At 38.1% G+C, this 23,124-nt stretch overlaps 2 protein-coding genes across 4 annotated transcripts in view; one reads left to right on the top strand and one right to left on the bottom strand.

The window, feature by feature from the left end:
* LOC141509270 (tumor necrosis factor receptor superfamily member 5-like) overlaps window positions 1-23,124 on the bottom strand; it is a 95,445-nt gene that overhangs the window by 21,227 nt on the left and 51,094 nt on the right. For 2 of the 3 annotated variants that reach the window (XR_012474629.1, XM_074218677.1), the window contains exon 6: window positions 16,173-20,194. The exons of the other annotated variant lie outside the window; for it this stretch is intronic. The gene's annotated coding sequence lies outside the window, so the exon portion shown is untranslated. Of the gene's footprint in view, window positions 1-16,172; window positions 20,195-23,124 lie in introns of those variants that run through there. 3 annotated transcript variants of the gene reach the window in all.
* LOC141510256 (uncharacterized) overlaps window positions 1-23,124 on the top strand; it is a 28,445-nt gene that overhangs the window by 3,873 nt on the left and 1,448 nt on the right. The window contains exons 2-6 of the mRNA XM_074220241.1: window positions 5,345-5,453; window positions 13,731-13,856; window positions 19,163-19,312; window positions 21,125-21,215; window positions 22,846-23,033. Of these exons, the coding sequence (XP_074076342.1) occupies window positions 5,345-5,453; window positions 13,731-13,856; window positions 19,163-19,312; window positions 21,125-21,215; window positions 22,846-23,033 (664 nt within the window). The remainder of the gene's footprint in view (window positions 1-5,344; window positions 5,454-13,730; window positions 13,857-19,162; window positions 19,313-21,124; window positions 21,216-22,845; window positions 23,034-23,124) is intronic.

The following is a 23,124-nucleotide window of genomic DNA, read 5'->3' as shown; positions in this document are numbered from 1 at the left end:
AAGCAGAGAGATACATATAGAGTAAAGGTAAAAGTTTGGAGTAAAATATATTTTGCTTCAGCTGCAGTAAAAAAAGCAGGGATAGCAATCCTTATCTCAGACAAAGCAGCTGCAAAAATAGATACCGTTAAAATCAATAAGGAAGGAAAATTTATCCTCCTAAAAGGTACCATAGACAATAAAGTCATTTCAATATTGAATATATATGCACCCAGTGGGACAGCACCCAAATTCTTAGAGGAGAAGTTGAAAGAATTACAGGAATACATAGACAAGAAAACTCTACTAGTGGGAGACCTCAAGCTCCCACTATCAGATCTTGATAAATCAAACCATAAAATAAATAAGAAAGAAGTTAAGGAGGTAAATAGATTGTTAGAAAATTTAGATATGGTAGAATTATGGAGGAAACTGAATGGGGATAGAAAGGAATATACCTTTTTCTCTGCAGTAAATGGAACTTATATAAATATTGACCATGTACTAGGACATAAAAACCTACTGATCAACTGCAGATAGGTAGAAATAGTGAATACACCTTTCTCAGGTCACAATGCAATAAGAGGAGATATAGACCCAGAACAAATTGGTAACTGAATAAACTCATTTTAAAAAATGAGTGGACCAAAAAGCAAATTATAGAAAGAATTAACCATTTTATGCTAGATAATGATAACAATGAAACAACATACCAAAACCTATGGGATTCATTCAAAGCAACTCTCAGGGAATATATTATAGCTCTAAATGCTTACATGAATAAATTGGAGAAAGAGGAAATCAATGAACTATACATGCAACTAAAAAAATTAGAGAAAGAACAAATCAAAAATCCCCAATTAAATGCCAAATTAGTAATTTTTAAAATTAAAGGAGAAATTAATAAAATTGAAAGCAAAAATCCATTGAATTAATAAATAAACCAAAAAGTTGGTATTATGAAAAAAACAATAAAACTGATAAATCTCTGGTCAATTTGATTAAAAAAAAGAAGAAAACCAAATTGCTAGTATCATAAATGAAAAAAATGAGAACTCAACACTAATGAGGGGGAAATTAAAGTAATAATTTGAAATTATTTTGCCCAAATCTATGCCAATAAATTTGATAATCTAAGTGAAATGGATGAATATTTACAAAAATATAAGTTTCCCAGGTTAAATGAAGAAGAGATAAAATACCTAAACAACCCTATGTCAGAAAAAGAAATTCAACAAGCCATTATTGAACTCCTAAAAACAAAACTCCAGGGCCTGATGGATTCACAAGTGAATTCTACCAAACATTTAAGGAACAATTGGTTCCAATTCTATATAAACTCTTTGGAAAAATAGGGAAAGATGGAACTCTGCCTAACTCTTTCTATGAAACCAATATGGTGCTGTTACCTAAACCAGGAAGAGTTAAAACAGAGAAAGAAAATTATAGACCTATTTCCCTGATGAATATATATGCAAAAATCCTAAATAAAATCTTAGCAAAATGATTACAAGTTATCACTAGGATAATACATTATGATCAAGTAGGATTTATTCCAGGAATGCAGAGTTGGTTCAATATTAGGAAAACTGTTAGTATACTAAATTACATCAACAATAAACCTATCAGAAATCATATGGTCATATCAATAATGCTGAAAAAGCTTTTGACAAAATACAGCATCCATTCCTATTAAAAACACTGGAGAGTGTAGGAATAAATGGACTTTTCCTTAAAATAATTAGTAGTATCTATCTGAAACCTTCAACAAGCATTATATTCAATGGGGAGAGTGTGGTGTCATTCCCAATAAGTTCAGGGGTGAAACAAGGGTGCCCATTAACACCACTACTATTCAATATTGTATTAGAAATGTTAGCATCAGCAATTAGAGAAGAAAAAGAAATTGAAGGAATTAGAATTGGGAAGGAAGAGACAAAACTCTCACTCTTTGCAGATGACATGATGGTCTACCTAGAGAATCACAAGACATCATCAAATAAACTACTGGAAAAAATTAGCAATTTTAGCAAAGTTGCAGGTTATAAAATAAACCCTCATAAATCCTCAACTTTTCTATATATGTCTAGCAAGATACAGCAGGAAGAGCTAGAAAGAGAAATCCAATTCAAATTAATGTCAGATGATATAAAATTTTTGGGAGCCTATTTATCAAGACAGACTCAGAATCTTTTGGAAAACAATTATAAAACACTTCTCACACAAATTAAATCAGATTTAAATAACTGGGCAAATATCAACTGCTCATGGATAGGTAGAGCTATTATAATAAAAATGACAATTCTACCAAAACTAAACCATTTGTTTAGTGCCCTAGCAATCAAAATTCCAAAAAATTACTTTAATGAGTTAGATAAAATTGTAAGTAAATTCAAATGGAGAAATAAAAAGTCAAGAATTGCCAGGAGCTTAATGAAAAAAAAGTGCAAAAGAAGGTGGCTTAACCTTACCTGATCTAAAATTATATTATAAAGCATCAGTCATGAAAACTGTTTGCTATTGGCTAAGAAATAGAGTGGTGGACCAGTGGAATAGACTAGGTATAAAAGCAGGAGATGATTATAGTAATCTGCTGTTTGATAAACCCAAAGAGTCCAGCTATTGGGATTAAAAACTCCCTGTTTGATAAAAACTGCTGGGATAATTGGAAGTTAGTATGGAAGAAACTTAGATTAGACCAATACCTCACACCCTTTACCAAGATAAGATCCAAATGGTTACAGGACTTAGACATAAAAAACAATACTACAAGCAAATTAGAAGATCAGGGACTAGTTTACCTGTTAGATCTATGGAAAGGGGAACAGTTTATGCCTAAGGAAAAGTTGGAGAACATCACCAAAAACCAATTAGATGATTTTGATTACCTTAAATTAAAAAACTTTTGCACAGATAAAACCACTGTAACCCAGATCAAAAGAAATGTAGTAAATTGGGAAACAATCTTTACAACTAATGATTCTGACAAAGGACTCATTTCTAAAATATACAGAGAACTGAATCATATTTTTAAAACAAAAAGCCATTCCCCAATTGACAAATGGTCAAAGGATATGCAAAGGCAATTTACAGATGAGGAGATCAAAGCAATCTATAGCCATATGAAAAAATGCTCTAAATCATTAATTATTAGAGAAATGTAAATTAAAACTTCTCTGAGGTACCACCTCACACCTCTCAGATTGGCCAATATGACCAGGAAGGATAATCATCATTATTGGAAGGGTTGTGGGAAATCTTGGACAGTATTACACTATTGGTGGAGCTGTGAACTCATCCAATCCTTCTGGAGAGTCATTTGGAACTATGTCCGAGGGGCAACAAAAATGTGCATACCCTTTGACCCTGCAATACCACTACTGAGTCTATACACTGAAGAGATGATGAAAAAGGGTAAATACATTACTTGTACAAAAATATTTAAAGCAGCCCTGTTTGTGGTGGCAAAGAATTGGAAATCAAGTAAATGTCCTTCAATTGGGGAATGGCTTAGCATACTGTGGTATATGTATGTCATGGAACACTATTGTTCTATTAGAAACCAGGAGGGATGCGATTTCAGGGAAGCCTGGAGGGATTTGCATGAACTTATGCTGAGTGAGATGAGCAGGCCCAGAAATACACTGTACACCCTAACAGCAACATGGGAGTGATGTTCAACCTTGAAGGACTTGCTCATTCCATCAGTGCAACAATTGGGAACAATTTTTGGCTGTCTGCAAAGGAGAGTACCATCTGTATCCAGATAAGGAGCTGTGGGGTTTGGACAAAGTGCAAGGACTATTCCTTTTAATTTAGGAAAAAAACAGATAGCTTATTGTCTGATCTTGTTACCTCTTAGACCTTTCTTCTCTTTAAGGATATGATTTCTCTCTCATCACACCCAATTTGGATCAAGGTACAACATGGAAACAAAGTAAAGACTGATAGAGTTCTTTCTGGGGATGGGGTGGGGGGAGGAAAGTAAGATTGGGGGGAAATTGTAAAACTCAAATAATTTCTTTAATAAAAATTAATTAAAAGATAAAAGAAGATCATGACATTAGGGGAATGATGCCATGACAAACATATGAATTGAATTTGAGTGAAAGGGTCTCACCAACTTCAATTTGTCATCTGGAGTCATTGGGTGCAATGGATCCATAAGGATAAGGAGGACTGGAGATGGTCCTGGATGGGAAGCAATCAAGACTAAATGACTTGCCCAAGAACTCAGAATTTAAGAAGTAAGCATGTTTGCTAAGCTAAAGAAGTTCAGCTAGTCAATCTCCAAGTTCAAAGTTTGGGGTATCAGTTTGTGAAATTGGTGTCAGTTTTTGTTTTCAATTAATTTCTACATCTCTTTCATCTCAGCAATCTTCAACATGGCAAGTTAGAAACAGAGGAAAAAATAGAGAAATTTGTACTCTTTTAAGGCATTCTGAAAGTTTCATATACTTTTCTAATGCCCTGTTTCTTTTGGTTGATCATGCCAAAAGAAAAGACATAGGTAAAGTACCTGTTTGCTAAGAATTAGCACAAAACACAAGTATCATAGCTCTGAAAACTGACATGGCCTCAAGCTCTTTCTCCTGATCTGGGATGCCCTCTTCTTCCAGGTCCCCATTTTTATAGACCTTGATGTCTCAAATATGGAACAATTTCATTGGTTAATATATGATACATAGACTAGAATAAACTAATATAAAGAAAACAATATTTCAGCAGGGTCATGAGTTGGGTAAGGCAAAATTATCTTCTCTAACTAGGTAGTCATAATATGGATGAGTTTCTTGTCAGGTTAGAAGGAGATTTAGGAGCTAAACATATAGACTAGGTGATCATAAGATGGTTATTTGCCTGATCCAGAGGTATAAAAATAAATTGGTAGTTTCTCTATAGAGTTATCTCTGAAACACTGGATTTTGTCACCAAGACAAGGAAAAAAAGAAGGGTGGAGGAGCTCTAACTAGCTTCCTGTGATTGTACAAATGATCCTACCATCACATTTTTGAAAACTACTATAAAGAATTAGCCCAATGGAATCCTATCAGATTGATTGATAATTTCTGGAATAGACTAGGGATCCTCACTCATTAAATTAACTTTTTCAAAGTTCAATCTTCTCATTTTACAAATGAGAAAACAGACCAAGAAAGTTAAATGATTTGGACTGCCTGAGGCAGTATTTTAACTGTCTCCATTTCTTTGCTTTCTCCAGTACATTGTACTATCAACCCCCTCATTTTCCAGATAGGGAAGCCTAGGCCCCAAGAGGATTGACTAGCCCAAGATTATCCAGCTAGTGAGTGACTAGACCATGCTCTCTCCTTTTCCCTTATTACCTCTTTTTTCTTTGCCCAAGGTGTTCAAAATGTTGATAATTATACAAGTCCTGTACAACATAGATGCACAAAATTGTATGACAGGACAGTACAAGGTGGATGGACATTGCTGCTACCCTTGTGATTCAGGTAAGTCAGACAATTTCTCTATAACAAATTATTCTCTTGCTTAAATGCTTGCAAGTTCTAGGCTCTCTTCCTTCATGAACTCCAGTGCCACAGAATCTCAGAGCTTAAAGGGACAATGAGGAACATAGACCTAAATCCCTTTCCCAACATAGGAATGTCTTCTTGAATACTCACTACTTTATAAGGCAGCTATTCTTGTTGATGGAGAGGATGATTTTATTCAGCCAGTTTTTTTGGAATGAGAAGTAAATTGTCTTTAAAGCAGGACTGTCGACTTCCAGCCAAGATGGTGCAGAGAAGACCAGCACAGTTCTATATCCTCCTGATCTCTTCCCCATCTATCATATGAAACAAACCTCTTAAAAGAAATCCTACCCACAATACCCAGAAAGAAAAGCCATGAGAAAGAACATCTGCCTCAGGATTTGTCTCCAGCAGCAGCATTGGCTGAATTCAGGCTGGTGAGTCTGGGCTCACAGGGGGGATCAGCCCCGATCAAGCAGGTTAACAGCTGAGTTGCAGCTGGGAGTCTGAGGGCCTGAGAGCGGGACCTGCTGGATCAGTGGGGCTAGATGGCAGGGGCTTGAATCAACTAGGGAGCAGAGGCACTGGTGTTGGTGCTTTCAACTGGGAGCTTGCAGACAGGGCTGGGGGGAGAGTTCCTGTGCAGGAGAGCTGTGGACACCATCTCTGGGCTCCTCTGATGTGAGGAACTCAACAGTCCAATTGCAGCTCAGACCTCCTCCTAGAGCAAACAAATGCAAACTACTTCTGCCTCAGGCCCAGGTGTGTGAGCAGAAGAACCAGCCCAGCTGTCAATTGAGAGTGAATGACCTCAGGCCAGGGTGATTGAAGGCAAAAGAATTCAATAGTTCCAACTCCTCCCTTCAAGCAAAGGGAGAAGGCCTCAATCAAGGTCACAGATACCCCAGAGAAAGCACCCAACACCTCCTACTGGCCAGCCAGAGAAACTGCACTCAGTGAGTAAAGCCTTTAGGGATCCCAGTCCAGGGTGTACCATCTCGTCACCAACTCAAGGTCTTAGCAAAATGAAGAAGGGTCAGCAGAAAGGTGGATCCATAGAAAAATTCTTGGAAGGGAAAGATCCTAACTCAGAAAGACCTAGAACCTCTGAGGAGAATATGATCTGGTCTTCAGCACAGAAAGACTTCCTTGAAGAAATAAGGAAGGAGCTTAAAAATTTGGGAGAGACAATTAATACCTTGCAACAAGAAAACAAAACCTTAGAAAGTACAATTGGACAAATACAAAAGGAGAATAAATCTCTGAGATCATCAATTGGAAAATTACAAAATGAGAATAAATCTCTCACATCATCAATTGGACAAATACAAAATGAGAATAAATCACTCACATCATAAATTGGACAAATACAAAATGAGAATAATTCTCTCAGATCCTCAATTGGGCAAATGCAAAAAGAAAATAATTCTCTCAAAACCTCAATTGGTCCAATGGAAAGCTCTTTCAAAAGTAGAATTGACCAATTGGAAAAGGAGTTGCAAAAGGTTAATGAAGAAAACCTCTCCCCCACAAAAAAAGAATGGAGTCTACAGAATCTAATGATTCCATGAGACAGCAAGAGTCAGGTAAACAAAATCAAAAAATAGAAGAAAATGTAAAATACCTTATCCACAAAACCACTGACCTTGAGAATAGAGCGAAGAGAGGCAACCTCAATATTACAGGACTTCCTGAAAACATTGAAGAGAAAAAATCCTGGACTAAATATTACAGGATCTTGTGATGGAAAACTTCCCTGATATCATGGAATTGGAAGGCAAAGTAGTACATCAATCCCCACCAGAAAAAGATCCTAAAATGAAAACACCAAGGAATGTTGTAGCCAAACTCCAGAATTGTCAGATAAAAGAGAAAATCCTTCAAGAAGCCAGAAAGAAACAATTTAATTATCAAGGAGACATAGTAAGGATCACACAGGACATGGCTGCATCAACATTAAGGGATTAAAGGGCCTGCAACAAGATATTTCAAAGAGCAAGGGAGCTTGAAATGCAGCCAAGAATCTACTTTCCTATAAAGCTGAGCCTTCCCTTCCAGGGAAAAAGATGGACATTTAACAAAATGGAAGAATTACAAAAATTTCTGATGAAAAGACCAGAGCTAAACAGAAAATTTGGACATCAAACAGGAGGTTCAAGAGACACATGAAAAGGTAAAAAAAAGAGGGGGGGTTCTAAAAGAAAAAAAAATGCTATCCAATGAAGTTGAAACTGGCTATATCTCAGCATGGGGAAAAAAAAAGATTCTCATAAATCTTGAGAACTGTAACTCTAACAGAGAGTATATACCTAGCCAGAAATGGTGGACATTCATGACCTATCCATGAGACTGCTGTCTAAAGAGATGTAACTAGCTTTAACACCACTTGGGAGAAAGACTCTAATAACTCTCAGGAATTTTGACTCTTTTCGATAGAATATACTGAGCTAGAAGGGACAGACACTCAGAATTTTCTGTGACAGATAGAATGATCTAAAAAACACTCCTCCTTAAAAAGGGGGGCAAGAAAGAATTAGTAATTATAAACTTGAATGTGAATGGGATGAACTCTCCCTTAAAACATAAGCAAATAGCAGAGTGGATTAAAAACCAGAATCCTACAATATGCTGCTTACAAGAAACTCATTTGAAGCAGAAAGATACATATAGAGTAAAGGTAAAAGGTTGGAGCAAAATATATTTTGCTTCAGCTGAAGTAAATAAAGCAGGGGTAGCAATCCTTATCTCAGACAAAGCAGCTGCAAAAATAGATACCGTTAAAATCAATAAGGAAGGAAAATTTATCCTCCTAAAAGGTACCATAGACAATAAAGTCATTTCAATATTGAATATGTATGCACCCAGTGGGATAGCACCCAAATTCTTAGAGGAAAAGATGAAAGAACTACAGAAAGACATAGACAGCAAAACTCTACTAGTGGGAGACCTCAACCTCCTGCTATCAGATCTAGATAAATCAAATAATAAAACAAACAAGAAAGAAATTAGGGAGGTAAATAGATTGTTAGAAAAATTAGATATGGTAGGCTTATGGAGGAAACTGAATGGGGATAGGAAGGAATATACTTTTTTCTCTACAATACATGGAACTTATATAAAAATTGACCATGTACTAGGACATAAAAACCTAATGATCAACTGAAGAAATGCAGAAATAGTGAATACATCTTTCTCAGATCACAACGCAATAAAAGTCATATGGAATACCGGCTCAAGGAGATATAGACCCAGAACAAATTGGAAACTGAATAACCTCATTTTAAAAAATGAGTGGACCAAAATACAAATTATAGAAAGAATTAACCATTTTATGCTAGATAATGATAATAATGAAACAACAAACCAAAACCTATGGGATTCATTCAAAGCGACTCTCAGGGGATATATTATAGCTCTAAATGCTTACATGAATAAATTGGAGAAAGAGGAAATCAATGAACTAAACATGCAACTAAAAAAATTAGAGAAAGAAGAAATCAAAAATCCCCAATTAAATACCAAATTAGAAATTCTAAAAATTAAAGGAGAAATTAATAAAATCAAAAGCAAAAAAAAATTATTGAATTAATTAAATAAAAACAAAAGTTGGTATTATGAAAAAACCTATAAAATTGATAAACCGCTGGTCATTCTGATTAAAAAAATGAAAGAAGAAAACTAAATTGCTAGTATCCTAAATGAAAAAGGTGAACTCACCACCAATGAGGAGGAATCTAAATTAATAATTTTAAATTATTTTGCCCAACTCTATGCCAATAAATTTGATAATCTAAGTGAAATGGATGAATATTTACAAAAATATAAGTTTCCCAGGTTAAATGAAGAAGAGATTAAATACCTAAACAACCCTATCTCAGAAAAAGAAATTCAATAAGCCATTATTGAACTCCCTAAAAAAATCTCCAGGGCCTGATGGATTCACAAGCAAATTCTACCAAACATTTAAGGAACAATTGGTTCCAATTCTATATAAACTCTTTGGAAAAATAGGGAAAGATGAAACTCTGCCTAACTCTTTCTATGAAACCAATATGGTGCTGTTACCTAAACCAGGAAGAGTTAAAACAGAGAAAGAAAGTTATAGACCTATTTCCCTGATGAATATAGATGCAAAAATCCTAAATAAAATCTTAGCAAAATGATTACGAGTTATCACTAGGATAATACATTATGATCAGGTAGGATTTATTCCAGGAATGCATGGTTGGTTCAATATTAGGAAAACTGTTAGTAATTATATCAAGAACAAATCTATCAGCAATCATATGATCATATCAATAGATGCTGAAAAAGCTTTTGACAAAATACAGCATCCATTCCTATTAAAAACAATAGAGAGTGTAGGAATAAATGGACTGTTCCTTAAAATAATTTCCAGTATCTATCTGAAACAATCAATATTCAATGGGGAGAGGCTAGAGGCATTCCCAATATGATCAGGGGTGAAACAAGGGTGCCCAGTATCACCACTACTATTCAATATCATATTAGAAATGTTAGCATCAGCAATTAGAGAAGAAAAAGAAATTGAAGGAATTAGAATTGGGAAGGAAGAGACAAAACTCTCACTCTTTGCAGATGACATGATGGTCTACCTACAGAATCACAAGACATCATCAAATAAAGTACTGGAAACAATTAGCAATTTTAGCAAAGTTGCAGGTTATAAAATAAACCCTCATAAATCCTCAACTTTTTTATATATGTCTAGCAAGATACAGCAGGAAGAGCTAGAAAGAGAAATCAATCCCATTCAAAGTACCCTAAGACAATATAAAATACCTGGGAGTCTATTTGCCAACACAGACTCAGATTCTTTTTGAAAACAATTATAAAACATTTCTCACACAAATTAAATCAGATTTAAATAACTGGGCAAATATCAACTGCTCATGGATAGGTAGAGCTAATGTAATAATAATGACATTTCTACCAAAACTAAACTATCTGTTTAGTGCCTTGCCAATCAAAATTCAAAAAAATTCCTTTAATGAGTTAGAAAAAATTGTAAGTACATTCATATGGAGAAATAAAAAGTCAAGAATTGCCAGGAGCTTAATAAAAAAGTGCAAAAGAAGGTGACTTAGACCTACCTCATCTAAAATTACATTATAAAGCATCAGTCATCAAAACTGTTTGCTATTGGCTAAGAAACAGAGTGGTGGACCAGTGGAATAGACTAGGTGTAAAATTAGGAAATGATTATAGTAATCCGCTGTTTGATAAACCCAAAGAGTCCAGCCGTTGGGATAAAAACTCCCTGTTTGATAAAAACTGCTGGGATAATTGGAAGTTAGTATGGAAGAAACTTAGATTAGACCAACACCTCACACCCTTTACCAAGATAAGATCCAAATGGTGACAGGACCCAGACATAACAAACAATACTATAAGCAAATTAGAAGATCAAGGACTAATTTACATGTTAGATCTATGGAAAGGGGAGCATTTTATGACTAAGGAAGAGTCAGAGGATATCACCAAAAACCAATTAGATGATTTCGATTACATTAAATTAAAAAGCTTTTGCACAGATAAAAAACCACTGTAACCCAGATCAAAAGAAATGTAGTAAATTGGGAAACAATCTTTACAACTAATGATTCTGACAAAGGACTCATTTCTAAAATATACAGAGAACTGAGTCATATTTGAAAAACAAAAAGCCATCCCCCAATTGACAAGTGGTCAAAGGATATGCAAAGGCAATTTATAGATGAGGAGATCAAAGCAATTCATAGCCATATAAAAATGCTTTAAATCATTACTTATTAGGGAAATGCAAATTAAAGCTTCACTGAGGTACCACCTCATACCTCTCAGTTTCGCCAATGTGACCAGAAAGGATAATGATCATTGTTGGAAGGGTTGTGGGAAATCTGGGACAATATTACACTGTTGGTGAACCTGTGTACTCTTGCAGCCTTTCTGGAGAGCTATTTGGAACTATGCACAAAGGACAACAAAAATGTGCATACCTTTTTTCCCAGCAATTCCACTACTGGGTCTATATCCTGAAGAGATGAAGAAAAAGTGTAAAAACATTACTTGTACAAAAAATATTTATAGCAGCCCTGTTTGTGGTGGCAAAGAATTGGAAATCAAGTAAATGTCATTCAATTGGGGAATGGCTTAGCAAATTGTGGTATATGTATGTCATGGAACACTATGGTTATATTAGAAAACAGGAGTCATGGGTTTTCAGGGAAGCCTGGAGGGATTTGCATGAACTGATGCTGAGTGAGATGAGCAGAACCAGAAGAACCCTGTATACCCTAACAGCAACATCAGAGTGATGATCAACCTTGAAGGACTCGCTCATTGCATCAGTGCAACAATCGGGAGCAATTTTTGGCTGTCTGCAAAGGAGAGTGCCATCTGTATCCAGATAAAGAGCTGTGGAGTTTGAACAAAGTGCAAGGACTATTCCCTTTAACTTAGATAAAAAGAGATATCTTATTGTCTGTTCTTGTTACCTCTTAGAATTCTTGTCTTTTCTCTAAGGATATGATTTCTCTCTCATCACACCCAATTTGGATCAAGGTATAACATGGAAACAAAGTAAAGGCTGACAGATTGCTTTCCGGTTGGGGGGAAGGGAAGTAAGATGGGGGGGGATTTTAAAACTCAAATAATATCTTTAATCAAAATTAAAAACAAATAAGGCAGGACTGTCTGAGTTGGAAGGTAGGACAACTGGGTGGCCATTGAGGTAAGGGAAGGAAAAGGAAGAAATCCCTTAGGGCACATGTCTGATTTCCTCTGCCTTCTCCATGGGGTTCAGAACCAAATGGGGCATGGTACACTTAATTCAACAAATGCTGATGCTGGAGAGACTTATCCACTTTGTCTGAATCATTAAATCTTTCAATGCATAACTCAGGTACCACCTTCTCCATTAAGTCTTTTCTGTTGCTCTCTTTCAAAACAATGTATTTATTTTTAACATTAACTTTTTAACAACATTGAGTTTGATATTCTTTTTTTCCATCAGTCTCTCTCCTGTTCATTGAGATTAGTTATGCAATATGATATTTATACATGTGAAATCATAAAAATCATTTCCATATTAATCATATTGCATAAAAAGAAAGTAAAAATTATACTTCAATATGAATTCAGAATTCGTCTGATTTTCTCTTTCTCTGTTGTCTCTGTCTCTATCTCTGTCTTTCTCTCTCCTCTTTGCACATATCTTTGACATTTTTCTCTCTCCCCCCACAAAAAAAAATCACACTATATGTACTTAGTTGAATTTGTATCAGTTTATCACTACGCATATTATATTCCCCCTGCTAGAATAGAATATAATCTCCTTGAGAACAGAGACTGTTTTGCTGTTGTTGTTTTTGTTGTTTTAATCCCTAAACCTTGGAGATTTGTTGGGGTTTCTTGTGCAGAAATTGATTGTCAGAGTTTGACATTTCCTTTGCCAGTTTATTTTACAGATGAGGTAACTGAGGCAAACAGGGATAAAATGAGTTGTAAAGGGTCACACAACTCCTAAAGTCTGTGGCTGGATTTGAACTCAGGTCCTCTTAATTCCAAGTCTGGTGCTCTTTTCTCTGCATCATCTTGCAAGGCTTTAATTAGCCTTGCAGAGAAAGAGAGTGATTAATAAGTTTTTGATGTATTTCATTCCCCCTCCTCCATGGCCTATGGAATGTTATTATGGATAAAATCGAAAGCACATAAATTAAGATTCTGCTTGAGGGCATAGGACTAGTTTATCTCTAATGTGTTCAAAAGTTATCTTCCAAGCTTTGACATTCTATACTCTGAGGTACCTCCCAATTCTAACAATTCCTGCTCTGACATTTTAGGATCTGAGGTCCCTCCTAGTTCTGACATTCTATGCTCAGAAGTCTGCCCCCCAACTCTGACAGTCTATGTTATGAGGTCCTGCTTGTCTCAGACATTCTATTTCCTAGAGTTCTTTTTAATTCTGACATTCTAAGTGATTGTTCTGAGGTTCCATTCAGTTTTGACAGTCCCAGTTCTATTGCTCTGTGCATGGTGGTATGGGTGTTCACCACCCTTATTTTCATAGTAAATCACAATAAACCATCCTAAGTTTCATAGATGGCCTTGGTAGCTTCCTGGATCTAGTTTGGCATATGCATATTATGGTGTCAGGGTGGTAATGGGGGAGGGGGAATGAGGCTAGAGTGAAGGGGCTTACGCAGGGAAGTTTGCACCTAGTTCTTGATGCTGACTCTTTGATACCATTAGGTTACAGGATTTATGGAAGCTGCAGTGTAATGAATGGCACCAGGTGTTTGCCTTGCAAACCCGGGACCTACACAGAACACCCGAGTGCCCTGAAGGAATGTCTCCCATGTAAAGTCTGTGACCTTGGTAAGAAATATTTTGATGTTTGGGGGTCAGCCAGGATCCTGGACCTAACCCAAAGCCTGACCTCTCCTGGGCTTTGACATGAGTCTCCTCTAGTTTCCTTGGGTAAGGGGGAACAGGGTGCAGGGAAAGTCATTAGTCATGAACCTACGTAGACAATATGTTTTAAAGCAGAGTGTGGATAATCCAGAGAGCAAGAACCAGAACAAGTTAGGAAGAGAGGTAGTGAGAGTTCTGTATTGGGAGTTGGGAGATCTGGGTTCCATCCCAGGCTTTTCTTTGTATGACCTTGGATCAGTGATGTCCATGCATTGGACCTTAGTTCGTCTATCTATATCCTGGAGGGCTTGAGCTAATTCCTAAGGTTCTAGGGCGTGATATTTCCCACCTTGGAAGGTTAGTTGATTCACATACCCTAGAATGCAGATTAATCTAACCTGGAAGGAAACCAGAACAGAATATTTAAATTCTGAACAGCATTATCAACAGAGCTTGTCTCAGGAATCTGTAAAAGAGCATGCCCATCTACACCTTCCTGAACCCTATTCTTAGGAGTAAGAAGGTTGTCTCTGTTTCCTCCCTACTGCCAAAAACCTGTCCCCAAACTCCCAGCTGGCTTTGTCCTCCCTTGCAGTGCTTTAGAATTTCAAATCTCTTTCTATTCCTTTTTGATGATCTCCTTTCTTCAGTTGCCTATTAGGTAGAAATTCTACAAAACAATTATTCCACACTAGATTGCAAATGAATATTAATGCTGCCCTTTTCTAGCACATTTAAAAAAGTAGCTTCTTGATCATTTAAAGGAATAAATTTCTTAAGATGAATTTTTACCCATAGTGATAGGAGGATGGTTTTCTAGAATGAATGACATCTCTTCCCCATGATCCTACACCTAGGTGGTTCCGGATTACATCAAACTGGAGAAAGGGATGTGTATCTCTGTTGGTGGGAAATGGGGCAGAAGGGAAGTGAATGTTGGATGGGGAAAATGGTCTTGCTGCTCACCTCATCCACTTTGCCTCAGCATTCTTGGACTTCCTTCTATGCATAGACAGTTTTGTATAACTGAGAAATCTGAGTATGTCAAATTTCTTGGCAATGGAAAATCCTGGGAAATCTCCTTGTTCTTCCATTTCCCCTTCCCCCCACCTAGACTGTACAGCTACTCCCTCAGGGTCTCATCACTCCCTAGCTCCTATGCAAGAGATGACAAGATAATAGATCCAGACATGGCAAGGATCATAGAGGTGATCTCATGGACGATTGAGCCCAGAGAAGTTGTGACCTGTTCAAAGTTCCAGGCATCAAGTAAGAGCCAGGATTGAACTTGGGTCCTATGACTACAAGTCCAGTACTTGCTCACAGCTTTTCATCTTTCCCTCCTCCAGTCTCAGACACCTCCCTGTTTAGAGATTGGAAGGGTTTTCACCCTCAATGTTGACAATAGGTGATGGGCTGGGAAGAATCCTAGATGAGGAGTCAGATCCTGGGTTCAAATCTTACTTCTGGGGGCAGAAAGGTGACACAGTGGATAGAGGACTGGCCCTGGAATCAGGAGAACCTGAGTTCAAATCCAGCCTCAGACACTTAATAAAAGTCATTTAACCCCATTGCCTTGCAAAACAACCAAACCAAACGAAGCCAAAGCAAAACAAAACAAATGCTGCCTTTTGCCATTTCCTATGGGGCAGAATATTGGGCAGTCAATTCCTAAATATTCAGCAAACACCTATAAAGTGCTAAGGACCATGCTGTATTCTGGGGACACTGGGAGAAGCTCACAGTCTAGTGGGGCGATACCATGATGCTGCTCTGTGCAAACATGATACAGAATTGGAGACTATCTCAGACAGAGGGTGCAAGTACTGAGGGAAGCAATAAAAAGGTAGCTGACCTTTTTTATTTTGCTTTAATTAGATTGTTTTTACAATGAAAGGCTATAACAAATAAGGCTCCTTGAAGCTCTAAATCTATTGTCTATACGTTTGGCTTAGAGATTTGGGCCCCAAGAGCTAAGTAATGTAAAGGATAGAGAGCTGGACTTGGAGTAAGGAAGATCAATGTTTAAGAGTGATCTCAGACACTTTTAACCTTGTGACCTGGGGTATCACTCACTTTCAGTCTACCTCAGTTTCTTTTCTTTTAGGTTTTTTTGCAAGGCAAATGGGGTTAAGTGGCTTGCCCAAGGCTACACAGCTAGGTAATTATTAAATGTCTGAAGCCAGATTTGAACCCAGGTACTCCTGACTCCAGGGCCAGTGCTCTAGCCACTGCACCACCTAGCCACGCGCCCCCCCCCCCCCAGTTTCTTCAACTGTAAAATGGAAACAATAACAGGATCTTATACTCAGGGTTGTATGAAAATCAAATGAGATATATTTGTAAAATGCTTCACACACTGCCAAGTTCATGGTGGGAACTCACTGAATGAAGGCTTCTTCCCTTTCCCCTTCCCCTTTCTTCTTGCCACTTCTCACTGACTCTATGTGACCTTGAGAAAGTCCTTTTCTCATCCTGATCATCAGTGACTGTATCTGTCTAGTGAATGCAGCTAACAATCCTTGACCTCCTGGAGGGACTGTTAGAATTGCCTGATACTGTGATGGTCCCAGGGTTGAGGCAAAACCTGGTAGTTTGGCATAACCTGGTTTAGAGGGAGGCTGTGACATTCTGTCTCATAGAAATGTAAGTCTGGAGAAGTGGAGTCAGTCTTCCTCTTACAGATTGAGAAATGACCTCAAATTTCCTCAGCTAACCTTTTGCAGCTAATCCCAGCAGTCACTTCCTTCTGCTCTATGATATTCAATGTATTTGGACTTCCTTTCTCCTTGCACTGGTTCTCCTGATCCCTGGTGTTGCCTCTCACCCTTTTGGAAGTCCTTAGTGTTTCAGACTTTGGAGAGGAAATGACTCCGCCTAGGATCCTCAACCAGTTTAGGGGTGACCTGGAAGTGAGGGATTGGATTGGATTCAATCTTAGCTATACCCCAGAGAAAGTCACCTGTCTCTGTATTGGTTCTCCTCTATTCTGGGGTAGGTCACCAGAGAATAGGAGGAGAAAGGCAAAGGAGTATTTTCTCTGTTCCCTCCCATCTTTTGCTTGTGTTTCTACTGGCTTTATTAGCCTAGGAAGACCAGCTTTCCCAATCTTGAGTTTGGCCTTGGAAAACTCTTTGCACTTCTAGGTTCAGAATTCAGCTCTTTTCTCCTCAGAAACAAGTCAGCCTGGAGGGTGTCTCAACCCAGTCCACCTCTCCACACCTCATCTTTCCTACCCTTAGTCCCCAGCACACACTCTACACCCAGAATCCCTTGACCTTACTTCCTCAGGGAGGTAGGATTCAGAGTACCAAGGGAGTTTATAAATTGAGAGAGCATTTAGGAGTATTCTGACCTCAGCCATTTTCTGCTTCTGAGACTATGGGCAAGTCCTGGATCTTTTGATGGAGTCAACTATTACCTTCTGCAGAGGAACTAAAAGCCAAGTTGGCCAGCTAACAACATTTATATTTATTAAGAACCTATTGTATGCTTAGTAACAGAAGTGCTGAGACAAGAAGGAAAGAAAAATAATGGGCCTATGATGTGCCAGAGACACACAGAAAGGCCAAAGTGACTCCATCTTCACTGAGGAAAAGTGAGGTAATGAAGTTACACAGGTAGAATGAGGGCTCCCTGAAGTTAGCAGCTGTCCTGTCTTTCTCTTTGTAGACTATCCTCAATATAAGGCTGCTTTGTATTTTATTTCTTCTCATTCTTTTTGGATTCTGATGGTGGGGGCCAGGCCTGGAATTTTACTTGCCAAGAATACTCCTTCTAGCAAGGTAAGAGGGTGCCTTGTTTGACAGTCTTAGAACACCTAGAGGGACCTGTCTAGGATCCCTCAGGCACAAAGAATCTGGGGCAGCATCTGAATCCAGAGTCCAGAGTTGGGCTACCTCAGGGGCTTCCCTCTCTGGAGCTTTCCCATCAAAACCTGGGTGACCATTGATTGGGAGTGATACAGAAGAAAATCTTGTTTACTACTGAGTCAAACTAATTGTCAGCCTCTGAAATTTTGCTGCTGCCCTCCAGGATATTCTGGTCCAGGTGGGGAGAGAAAAACCAACAGAAAATATTTATGGTCTTATGGAATGGGTTGTTACCAGAGGCTATATCATTCATCCTGGTCTTCTCATTATCTCCATAACCAATCTATGTACAAGGATTGTTGATTTCACCTTTGTAGCATCTCCCCAGTGAGCTCCCTCCTCTCCCCTGACACTGCATTCTTCCTGGGGTAGACTCTCTTTGCCTCATACTTGGATTATTGCAATGAATGCTAGGGGTGGGTTGGGGTGGAGGATTTATCTCACATTCTCCACCCCCACCCCCATCCATTCTCCATTCAGCCATCAGTGATTCTCCTAAAGCACACATCCTCCTAACCATATCAGTATCCTACTCAATAAGCTTCAGGGACTTCCTATCACCTCTAGGAGCAAAACTAAAAAAATTCAAATCCCTTTCCTAAATTAGACCCCTCCTACCTTTCTAGTTCTCTTTCCCTTTTCATTCCCATTCCCAATATACTCTGTGATCCAAGGATACTGGTCTCCTTGTTCTTCCCTCCTGGACATTCCACTGACCATCCCTCCAGTCTGGAATTCTCTCTGTCTTCACCTTCACCTCATAGTTTTTTCAATCCTAGCTAAAATCTCCCTTTCACAAGAAGCCAGTTCCATTTCTCCTTATGTCTAGCATCTTTCCTCTACTGATCAGCTCCAATTTATCCTATATAGATCTTGTTTTTGCATACTTCCCTGCATACTGTTACTCCCATTAGACTGTGAGCTCATTTAAAGTAGAGACTGTCTTTTGCCTTTGTAACAAGTGTCTGCAACATGGTTCCAAAAAGATAATAATGATAATAATTTTGATGATATTTGTCCTTTATTCTTGAAGAAGCCCATAACATCAGAAAGGTGATGACAAGCACATGAATTGGATTTGAGGTGGGGGAGGCTATGTTAAGTCACCAGCCTCAGCCTCACTTTCTCCTCCAGAGTCATCTGGGTCCAGTGGTCATATATAAATCAGAATAACTGGAGATGGCCCTGGATTCGAGGTAGTCAGGGATCAGTGACTTGCCCAAAGTCACACAGTTAGTGAATGTCAAATGTCTGAGGTCAGATTTGAACTCCTGTCCTCATGACTCCAAGGTCAGTGCTCTATTCAGTGTACCACCTAACTGCCTTAAGAAGTCCTGAATAAATATTGATTGACTGTGTGACCTAATAACTCCTTCTTCCTTTTGGTCTTTGTTTCAGAATCTGGCTTCATGACCAGATGGGAATGTACATCCACCTCCAACACTGTGTGCACCTGTTCTCCAGGCTACTTCTGTACCCTCATGAAGGGTGATGATTGTGAGATGTGTGAGGCTCTCTGCAGCCCTGGACAATATGTGAAGTCTCAAGGTGAGCTGACTCTAACACCTTCCACTCCAGGGACCCATAGCCATTGTTGCTTCATGCTACTGCACTGGAAACCTAAGAAATTCCCATTCCTCACTCAGTCTTATATATTTGAATCAGTTATAGATAGATAGATTTATATATATATATGTATATGTATATGTATATATATACATAGATACATGATACTATCTATCTATCTATCCATCCATCATCCATCCATCATCTATGTATCTATGTATCTATGTATCTATTTATCTATCCATCTATCCATCTTGGAATTGAGAGTTTTATCAGAGCAACTGGCTGCAAACATTTCTCATGCAACTCTACCCCAGTTACCTGCTTCCAGATTAATTTTAGCAGTATTGGTTTTGTTTGTGCAAAATCCTTTCAAATTTATGTAATTGAAACTGTTCATTTTATCTCTTGTGATTGCACATCTTCCTTATTTGGTCATAATCTCTTCCCTTTTCAACTAATCTTGATTTATGATGTGCCCCCTGAGTTCTTGAAGGTGATCCCCAAAGAGTTCAAATTCTGGCAAAAACTTAGTTGGAGGCTCCTAAAATGGAACCAGGAGTCCAGTTTTCTTTAGATCTCTTTTTGGTGGATCTGCCCAGTTAAGTATAGGAGGATTCAGCCCCATATAGGCCTCAGGGGATGGATGTTACAGTTTTGGATTCTGAAAAGCTATCTGCTAAAATAGGGGAGTGGGAGACAAAAAGGTGCTCAAAGTGAAGATCCTTCAAATATTGAAGGAGTAACCTGTGTGACCAAGCAAGTCACACAATTGACTTTTCTGGACCTTAGTTTCCTCTCTTGTAAAACAAAACAGTAGGACTCAATGATCTTTAAGGCCTCTTCTTCTCTAAAGCCATGATCCTGAAAGTAGAAAAAAAATCTTTTTTCTCAGATGCCAAAATTTATTCAGATGAATAAAATAATAATAAGTATTTCAGCACACCTTATATGTATCAGAAGTGATGTAAATGCTTTACAAATATCACCTACTTCCCAGGTAATATTCCCCTTTTATAGTAGGAGAAGTTGGTGAATAGGGTTAGGTGATTTGCCCAGGGTCACATAGCTAGTAAGTGTCTGAAAATGAATTTGAACTAAAACCCAGTGTTCTAACCACTGAGTCACCGAGCTGCTATAGTACATCCCCAATCTCCAGCTTCTTGCTAGAAGTATTGGATTATGGGTATGGAACAATACATTTAACATTCTTCTTTTTCGATGTGTTAGTTTGCTGAATTTGTTTCTTCTGTTTAAAAGATTGTACATTATAAGAGATGGCTCTCTGGGTAAGACAAGTTGATAAGAGGGTATATTGGAGTTAGTCTGAACTGGTCTCTTTAGAGTTGATTGTTAAATGTTCAATGTGAGCATTGGAACTTCACAAATGGGGAAACAGTTTAAATCTGGGCTTAATTTATTGCTTTATTAGTTGCTTAATTTTAAGAAATTGTTTGGGAAATTTTATATATCAGTTAAACATTAAAAAAAACACCATAAAATTGTACCCTATATTCCTTCCTTTCCAAAGAATTGATTGTTAAACATTTACTAATAAAGGGGGGAGGAACATCAGTAATGTAGTGATACAAAAATAAAATATGGTTTAAAAAATTAATTTCTTACCAGAGGCCTGAGGAGTATTTCATAGAAATGTTTCCAATATTCCTTGATGTGACACAGAGCTTCCAGAGAAGGGAACCATCATTCTAGGGACACAGTTGAGGCAGCAATTGTTTGTTCTAATCCTATTGCTATGCTTCCAAATCTCCCATGTCACCTTTTCTTATATAGGCACAGACAAAAATAATGCCATCTGTGAAAAGTGCCAAACAGGGACATTTTCAACCAATGGAACCCTGGACCATTGTCTACCATGGACCAAGTAGGTATATGATGTTTTAAACAAACTTCTGACCTTCATTAACTCCAAATAAAACAAGTGTTTCCATACAGAGCAGAACAGAAAACAAACGAACAAAAAACGAATTGTCAATAATGGGGTGCAGGTAAGCGTTAAACAACTGGATCTCGGAAATAAATACAGCCAGAACACACTTTTATGATTATTTGGCATCATGAACATTTGCATTTTCTTATGTCTAGACACTGAACAAAATTGTAAATGAAGATCTAATTTGTAGCATTTACCATTTCCGAGGCAAAAGTTTAACAATTTTAACAACTGGCTTACAACTCAAACTGATCCCAGCAAACCTTTGAATATATGTGAAACTATGAATCTCTATTCTCTAGAGTTTGCCTTTCCTTTTATGATATAAAAGAAATTCAGCACATACCTTTCAATGTTCTGAGTTTAAATCTGACCTCAGATAATTACTAACTGGGCAAATCACTTCACCCTATTTGCCTCAGTTTCCTCATCTGTAAAATCAGCTGGAGAAGTAAATGCAAACCACTCCAGTATCTTTGCCAAGAAAATGCCAAAATGGGGTTATCAGAGAGTTGGGGAAGAGTACATGTTGGTGGCTTCTGGTTTTTCTCGTGTGCTCCCAGAATCTTACCCTACCTGAATTAGGGGTTGGCCTCTTCCATTTTCCTTCTTGAAGCTGGATGCCGGAAGCAATCAAGTTTGGGGAGTCCCCAGGAGGGCAGTTCAAGATGAAATTCTCCCCCAGTTTCGTCTAGTCATCTCCTACAGAGCAGTGCATTGATCTCCACCAATAAGGAAAATGTCTCATACTTATGGGCATTGGATCAGGAGCTACAATAATCACATAGTCTTTTCTAGTATTGTTTCATGTGATCCTCATAACCACACTAAGATGTTGGTACTATTATTACACTCACTTTACAGATAAAGCAATGGAGGCAAACAGGGGCTAAAGTGATTTGTTCAGGGTCAGACAGCTATTAGTGTCTGAACCAAGATTTGAACCCTCATGTTCCAGATTCTAGGTCCAGCACTCTGTCTGCTGTGTCCACTGGACCACCTAGTTATCTCTGGCTCTGTGATTTTTTGATTTGATTTTTTTTAGCCAATTGTAAGACAATGTTTCCATCCAGTCTTATTATAAGCCTCAAGTTCTATCTTAGACATAGTAAGCTTTGTCTCACAGGCAGGCCCCACCCTCCAAGTGCCCAGACCAACCTAAGGCTCTCAGGTCCTCACAAGCTGCCAGTCTGTATTGGGGAAGGCATTTCCACAGCAGGGAATTTGCCACACTGATGAACTTGCAGTTCTGGCCCCCTCAAAAAACAAAACAAAAGAACACGGTCTCATGATTCAATTTCTTTAAATCTTTTTTTTTTTGAAAACTAACTCTGAACATGCTGATTTTCTGATCAATCCAATGTGTGTGCCCTCCCTCCTAGATTTCTGTGTTATGTATGACCTTGAGAGGTGTGCACCTCTGTCTTTATCTTCTTCTCCCCCTCTGTTTGGGTACTCTGCCTCACTTTCTGTAATCTTTGGCTGCTGAGCTGCATGACTGACTGCAATTGAGTGACAAGTTGGATGGCTCCATTTTGCTGGGCTGAAGGGAATGAATGACATGTGTCCTCATCTTTCTTCCTAGTTGTACTGCCCAGGGTCTAGTTGAAGTAAAGCCGGGCACTGTCACAGCTGATACCGTTTGCTCATCAGACAGTGGATCTCAAACCGTTGCCATCATTCTCATCTCCGTCTTACTCCTATCATTTGGAGCTGCTCTCTTTTTTCAAAGGAACAATCAAGCAAGAGGTAAGCAGAGACATAAAGAGGGTGGACAGTGGGGACTTTGCCCCAGGGCATTAAATTTAGGGGTTCTGACCACAGTTGGAGGCCTTTAGGA

This window comes from Macrotis lagotis, chromosome 1 (genome assembly GCF_037893015.1).
Source record: "Macrotis lagotis isolate mMagLag1 chromosome 1, bilby.v1.9.chrom.fasta, whole genome shotgun sequence".
NCBI lineage: Eukaryota > Metazoa > Chordata > Mammalia > Peramelemorphia > Peramelidae > Macrotis > Macrotis lagotis.
This window is presented reverse-complemented; position numbering and strand designations above follow the sequence as displayed.